The sequence below is a fragment of the Dipodomys ordii genome, unplaced genomic scaffold, assembly GCF_000151885.1.
Source record: "Dipodomys ordii isolate 6190 unplaced genomic scaffold, Dord_2.0 Scaffold23, whole genome shotgun sequence".
Lineage (NCBI taxonomy): Eukaryota > Metazoa > Chordata > Mammalia > Rodentia > Heteromyidae > Dipodomys > Dipodomys ordii.
Genome location: NW_012267239.1, coordinates 172,461 through 179,680, shown reverse-complemented (window position 1 = coordinate 179,680; position 7,220 = coordinate 172,461). Strand labels below are relative to the sequence as shown.

General features: G+C 48.7%; 1 protein-coding gene across 1 annotated transcript in view; it reads right to left on the bottom strand.

Moving 5' to 3' along the window:
* Bcr (breakpoint cluster region) overlaps nucleotides 1–7,220 on the bottom strand; it is a gene marked incomplete at its 5' end in the record, with an annotated part of 143,055 nt that overhangs the window by 11,204 nt on the left and 124,631 nt on the right. Inside the window, 2 exons of the mRNA XM_013014243.1 lie at nucleotides 1,377–1,486; nucleotides 3,809–3,868. Of these exons, the coding sequence (XP_012869697.1) occupies nucleotides 1,377–1,486; nucleotides 3,809–3,868 (170 nt within the window). The remainder of the gene's footprint in view (nucleotides 1–1,376; nucleotides 1,487–3,808; nucleotides 3,869–7,220) is intronic.

Here is a 7,220-nt window from a genome sequence, read left to right as displayed (position 1 = left end):
AGTGGCGCTGTGGCTCAAGTGGTAGAGTGCTAGCCTTGAGCTGAAGAGCTGAGGGACAGCGCCCAGGCCCAGAGTTCAGGCCCCACAACCGGACCCCCCCCCAAAAAAAAAGATTCAAGGCCCTAACTGGGAGCCAGTGGCTCATGTCTATAATCCTAGTTACTCAGGAAGCTAAGATCTTGAAGATCATAGTTGAAAGCCAGCTTGGACAGAAAAGACCATGGGACTTTTATCCCCAATTAATCATTAAAACACACACACCCACACACACACACGTACACACATGAATACATGCACACAAACACAAAAGCTGGAAGTGAAGCTGTGGCTCAGGTGGTAGAGTGTTAGCCTTGGGTATGAATGCTCAAGGACAGTGCCGAGGCCAGGAGTTTAAGCCCCAGGACTGGCACAAAAACAAAAACAAAATGAACAAAAAAACCAACAGAATCTCAAGCCTTGCATCAACAGGAGGCTATATGGTGTCCTGGAAAGCAGTCTTAGGAGACTGGACTGGGTCTCGGTGTCATTACCAGATTGCTATGTGAAGTACAGCCTTTTACCCTCCAGGCTTCCTTGAGAGAATAAGCCCTGCATTCAGCAGGTATCCAAAAAAAGTCTGCCAAATGGACAACTTTTCAGGGTTGTCCAAATATCTTGCCATTTTAATTGTGCTTGTTTCAAGTTGTAGCAACAGATGACTGCAGTATCTCCAAGTAGGACTTCATCATGCTGTTTGGCTAGTTTGCTTTGCAAGTGGATTCAGGAGCCCAGAGAAGCTCTTTCCCAAACCCTTCATCACCAGGGTACTTATTTGGGAATGCTGAATCTCATGCTCAGAGCCTCCCTGAAGTAGTGAGGCAGGAGCACTGTTTGAACACACCAGGGCCAGGGAAAGGACTGACGCAGGCCATGGTGCAGATGACCAGTGAGAAGGTCAGGGGCCAGGTCTGATTCCATCCTGGGGAAGTGAGTGAAATCTGAGAGGAAGGGGCTTCTATCCCGGAGAACTGCTCTCAAACCAACAAACAGGACTCTCCTGGCAATGGTCTCATAACAAAAGGGCAGAGTTTCAATGATTCCACAGGAACCTGGGATCAGGGCAAATTTCAAGCAAGGGAAGCAAACTGCTTGGGCAGTTCCTGGAGTCAGACAGGAGCCAAGCTACCGCTGCCAAAGAATGGAGGCAAAAACATTCCAGAGATGGTTTTGCAATAAACATAGAAGGTAAATAAGCACACAGAGTGATCCCAGGGGCCCAGACAGATTTCCCATGCAGTGACCATGCAAACAGAGGAGAAAATCATGACTGCTGTCCCTCAGAAACACCTGCAGGCACAGACTTCTTGGTGCATGAGCCCTTTCCCCTCACCACTCACTTGGTGACCACAGCAATCTTGACTCCAAAGACCCCTGTCTGTTTGCGGGAAGGCATTCTCTTCAAGCTGAACTCACGGCTTGTGAACTTGACAGAGAGTTTGACTTCAATCTGCAGGGGGAACAAAAGACAGAACCTCACCTTCTGGTCCTCACAGAATAAGGGTAAACAGGTCAAGGTCCCAGAGAGAGGTGGGGGAACTCCTTGGTCTAATCCAGTACAATAAAGAAATGATCAGGGTGGCCCAAAGACTGGCTTCTCCAGAACCTCTTCCCATGACCCCACTGCTTTTCTTGCTGTGTTAACAATTTAAAAACGTAAGTAGATGGGGTCAGGGGTATAGCTCAGTGGTAGTGAGTTGGTGCAGTAGTAGTGATTTAGCCCAAGGCCTTGATTTAAATCTTCAGCACACAAAACAACAAAAGGTACAGAAAAAGGTAAGAGACGAATTTAACAGCCAAATATTATCAGACACTAATATTTTATCATATATGCCCAACTTTTTTTTTTTATTGTTGGTTGTGGGGCTTGAACTCTGGGCTTGGGCACTATCCTTCAGCTCTTCAGCTGAAGGTAGGCGAGCGCTCTACTGCTTAAGCCACAGTACCACTTCCGGTTTTCTATTGGTTTCTTTCTTTCTTTCTTTTTTTTTTTGGATCCGGTCATGGGGCCTGAACTCTAGGCCTGGGCGCTGTCCCTCAGCTCTTCAGCTCAAGGCTAGCGCTCTACCACTTGAGCCACAGCGCCACTTCCGGCTTCTTTCTTTTTGCTTACGTGGTGCTGAGGAATTGAACCCAGGGCCTCAGGCATGCAAGGCAAGCGTTCTACCACTGAGCCACCTTCCCAGCCCTCTATGGTTTCTTGGAGATAACAGTCTCACGGTCTTTCTTGCCTGGGCTGGCTTTGAACCAGGATTCTCAGATCTCAGCCTCCTGAGTAGCTAAGATTATAGGCGTGAGCCACTGGCACCCGGCTTATGCCCAAAGTTTTAGGGTACATTTTTTCTTTTTTTTTGGGGGGAAAATAGGGTGGGGCAGATACTGAAGGAATTTGAGCTTAGTACCCTGGACTTCCTAAAGAGGTGTTTTTACTATTCTGATTTTTTTTTTTTTTTGGTCAGTCCTGGGGCTTGAACCCAAGGCCTAGGTGCTGTCCCTGAACCTCTTTGTGCTCTACCATTTGAGCAAAAACACCACTTCTGGATTTTTCTGAGTAGTTTATTGGAGATAAGTCTCACAGTAGGGTGCTGGTGGCTCATGCCTGTAATCCTAGCTATTCAGGAGGCTGAGATCTGAGGATTGCAGTTCAAGGCCAGCCCAGTCAGGAAAGCTTGTGAGACTCTTATCTTCAATTAACCACCAGAAACCAGAAGTGGCACTGTGGCTCAAGTACAGCACTACACTAGCCTTGAGCTGAAGAGCTGAAGGACAATGTTCAAGGCTGAGGACCCAGAGTTCAAACAAACAAAAAAGAGTCTCATGGACTTTCCTGTCCAGGCGAGCTTCAAACCACGATCCTCAGATTTCAGCCTCCTGAGTAGCTAAGGGTTACAGGTATGAGCCACAGGCCAAACTATCCTGATTTTACTAATTATTTTTAAGATAGGGTTTCACTTCCTGCCTTGAGTGTGATCTGCCTCTGTTAGGCTTCTTGTAGCTAAGTCCAACTCTTAGTTAAGAAGTGGTTTCATTGCCTTTTTTTCTGCCCAGGCTGTTCTCAAATCATGATCCTGCCAATTTCAGCCTCTCAAGAAGCTAGGATTACAGGTGAGAGACACTGGGATCTGGCTGTTATTTTTTTTAAGATATAGGTTGAGCATCTCTAATGCAAAAAGCTGGAACTATTTTTTTCTCCCCTGGGACTTGAACTCAGAGCATGGGTGTTGTCCCTGAGTTTTTTTGCCCAAGGCTATCACTTGAGCCACAATTTCTTGGATTTTCTTGTTTGGGCTGGCTTTGAACTGCAATCCTTACATCTTAGCCTTCTAAGTAGCTAGGATTATAGATGTGAGCCACTGGTGCTGGCCAAAAAACAAAAATTCCCTGAGACTTTTTGAGTACATGATGCCAGAAGCAGAAAAGGTAAAGCCTAATTTCATGCTGGTGGGACAAAATGGACCAAATTACCCTCAAGGATTTTGTGTTTAGATTTGGGTCACATTGCCAAGAAAGCTAAATTATATACAGATATTCCAAAATCAGAATTAAACACCTCTACAAACCCATGAAATCCATTTTGCTTAAGAGGTATTTAAGCCACCAAATGGAAGATTCCTTCCCGTGCATAATGCTTCTGCTCTGCAAGGAATGTTGCCTTCTCCAGCCATGTTTTCTCTCAAGACACTACTATCTTAGGCTGGTCTCCTTATATTTCAGAAGGAAGTAAGGCCTTTCTGTGGGAAGTAAGCACTAACAGAGTGCTGCAGGTACATACCCCATTCATGGCGATGACAGTCCGTTGCCAGTCTCTGTCCTGTAGGGCCTGGGGGTCCAGCTGAAACCAAAGAGGCAGGATAAATAAAGGCCCTTGGGTCTGTTCAGAGGTCCTGCCTGGAAGGGGCCTGCATCTGCTACTACTCTATATCCTAATTCAGAAGTATAGTCCAACTGCAGGTAATACCTCTATCTAAAGGCCAAGAAGGGTTCAGAAAGGTGAGAAGGCTTGTTAGAAGACCCTAGATCCTTAGGACTCTGATGTTCCCAGATTTTGCTATCTGGATCTTAGCTCACAGTAGTCAGTATGTCAGCTCGGGGTCCTGCAATCTACTCCTTCACTTGTCCCCAATAGAGTCACATACCCACATCGTAAGTGCTGCAACATGCCTAGAAGAGGAGGAGCAGTTATAAAACCCACGTTTAGTAGCAACTTTCAGGGTGCGTGGTCTCCAAGAGTCATAGGGAATCTTGGAACTGGATACTGCTTCTTTGCTGTGCCATGGTTTGGCTTGTGGCAGGAAAAGCTTCCAGGCTAGGTTAATCCTATGGCTTACAGTCAGGGACCAACGAAGTCTGAGCCTGACCCCATATTATGCTGTGGGTAAAGGGAGTGGAAAGGAAGCTCCCACTGCAGCCCCTCTAATATCAATACCCACAGAACATGTCCAATAGTTGGTGTGCAGGAACCTGTTATTGAATGTCACCTAAATAAACAGTCTTCATGGCATGACCGTCACACGCCTCTGTACTGCGTCCCTTTGGTGAGCACTCTTCCTGTAAGCAGCAGTTGTAGGGTATGGACAAGACCACAGCCTGGCACACACCACACACTGCCTTGTGTTTTCATCACTTGTTCCGATGGTGGTGTTATTTCTACTAGACAAGCCACATGAGAGCAGAGACCACACCTCATGACTTCCATGCATGCACGGGCCCATCTGCATTCATACAACAGTGCTAAGCACAGGTCTGGGTCTAGAGAGGACTTCAGGAGAGACACCATATGTTTATCTGCTACAGGGAACATAAGAAGGTCCAGCTACCTGGATCTTCTGCAGGTGATGCAGGTGGGAAACAGACTTCAGGAGCTACCACCGCATCTCAGCAGTGTGTGCCTGAGCCTCTCTCCCTGTATCTAGCAAACAGGCACAGAGGCTCATCACAGATACTCCTCGGATGTGAACTCTCCTTATTTTCTCTCCAAGATCCTACTAGTTAACATTTCCCAAGAGTCTGAAATGTACCACCAGAATGACACAGACAAGAAGGTGGCAGAAGACGCCTTTGAGGGGTATGGGATCATAGATTCTCCTCTATCTGTCCCCAGAAGGTTCCAAGACCACTCTCCAGGATATGGGGACCCCTCCTTAGAGAGTCACATCATCCAGAAAAAGAACTCTCTCAAGGGGCACTCCCCCCAAAAAGTGAACTGTAGGCCTCCAGGCGAGGAACATAGCCCATCCCACATCCCAGGTCCTGGCCCACACCAGACTGGGCACGAGTGGAGGAGATGAGGAGCATGTACTCACTGGCCCACACCCTCAACGCCTATCCACATGGCCTCCATCCTTCTTCAGTAGCAAGAAACCCAGAAGCAAAGCAGGACAAATCCTTTCCTTCTCCACTGAAAGGCAATAGTCATGAGGCCCCTCTCCCTCAAATACCCAGGACGGCAAAAGTCATCCACAAACCAGCTCAAGTCTGGGTAGGCGAATCAGACAACTGGGCGACAGGGACCCTGCCCCTCCCAGCCCTCTTGCCAGCCCACCTTGCCCCTGCACACCAGGTCTCGGATGTGGGTCCACAGGGCAGTGCCTCGAGGACATAGATGCTTTTCAGTAGAGGCTACTCGGCTCCGGCCTGCCCGGCTGGGGTGGAAATACTGAAGGAAGCCCTGCATCGTGGTGGGGACAGATGGTGACTCTCGCATCCTCGCCTGGCCGCTCTGTCAGGTCCACAGGGCTGGGCAGGAGTACAGTGGCCAGCTCCCAGCCTTTGCTACCTTTTGAACAAGCTCTCAGGGAAGCTCCACGCCCACAGTCTGGCTAGCCAAGGTCAAAGTTTCCCATCACCCTTGCATTCCACTTTTTTTTTTTTTTTGTCTGTATATGGGAAAAACACTCCCTGCCCCCCATAGAAGCCTACTGGTTACGGGAATTCCAGTGTGTGTCTCCTCCTAAGTCCTAGCTTCCTTCTCAAGTGGCTGGTTTCCTGTGGTCCCAATTTGGAGACACTGACCAACATATGTGTGTAGTCAGTTCATTCTGGGCTGGGAGCAGCACTCTGGAGATTGCTTCAGGGCCTGCACCCCCACAAACAACAACTCCTATAATCACCCAGTACTTCCAATGGGCCCAGGGCAGAGAATGGCCTGCATGTGGTCCCGGTTCCCCTAAAGAAGCTGTCTTGACTCATGAGCAGCACTGCAGGGCTCCAGCTACCATCCATTCCCAAGCCATGATGCCCAGCACCTTGGCCTCGTGTTGCCAGGCTGACTCCTCACCAGGCCCCTATATGTGGCTTGCTGTGTTGGCCTCTTAGCATTCAGCATGAAAGCTCCAAAGATCCACTGGGATCCAGCAGGAAAGGCTGAAACTGGCTCTGCTCCAAAGAACAGTGTGTGCTTAGTACTGTGGAAGCTGCACAAAGAATAGCAGGACGATGAGGCCCAGGCCTCGGGCAGCCCAACCCCAACCAGCATTCAAAGCTGGCACGCTCTCTTGGGCAGTTATTTAAAGCACCAGAGAGATAAACAAGCAAGAGACTGGGATTTGGAAAAACTGATGAGTAGGAGGACTGGGAAATGACAGTCTGGGGAAAAACTGAAGCAGCACTGGGGGTGGTGTCAAGGGAGCACCTCTGGTCTTGGGTTTGGTGAGGATCTGCCTGCTGTTGTAGGAGGTGGAGGCTGGGCAGGTGAGCACTTGCATGTTCATATCCAGTGGGCTCAGGAGGGTCTGTATCACTGCTGGTCCCTCCAAGAGTTGGAAAATGGGGAAGGGAGAGAGGGAGGCTTTAAAGGAATTGTGGTTGATGGGCCTGATAGACAGTTGCCTGGAGGCTTGCCTAGAAAACTGCCGTGTGTGTGTGTGTGTGTGTGTGTGTGTGTGTGTGTGCGTGTGTTTAGATGTAGATGGTCCAGCAAGGCATCCCCAGTTGCCCTGTCTGGGGCTCCACGTGTTTGCATTGTTACTTACTTTCTGGGGTGGGTCTTTGCAAAGACTACCAGAGACCCTCTGTGCTCACTGTGAGAAACTTCTGGCCTCCTCAATGTGGTCTCTCCATTCTACCCTGCGACAATAACCAGTTTTGTTCATTTATCTTCTTCAGTACTGGGGCCTAAACCCAGGGCCTTATTAGGCTTACTATGCATTCTCATTCTAACACTTGAGCCACATCTCTAGCCCCAA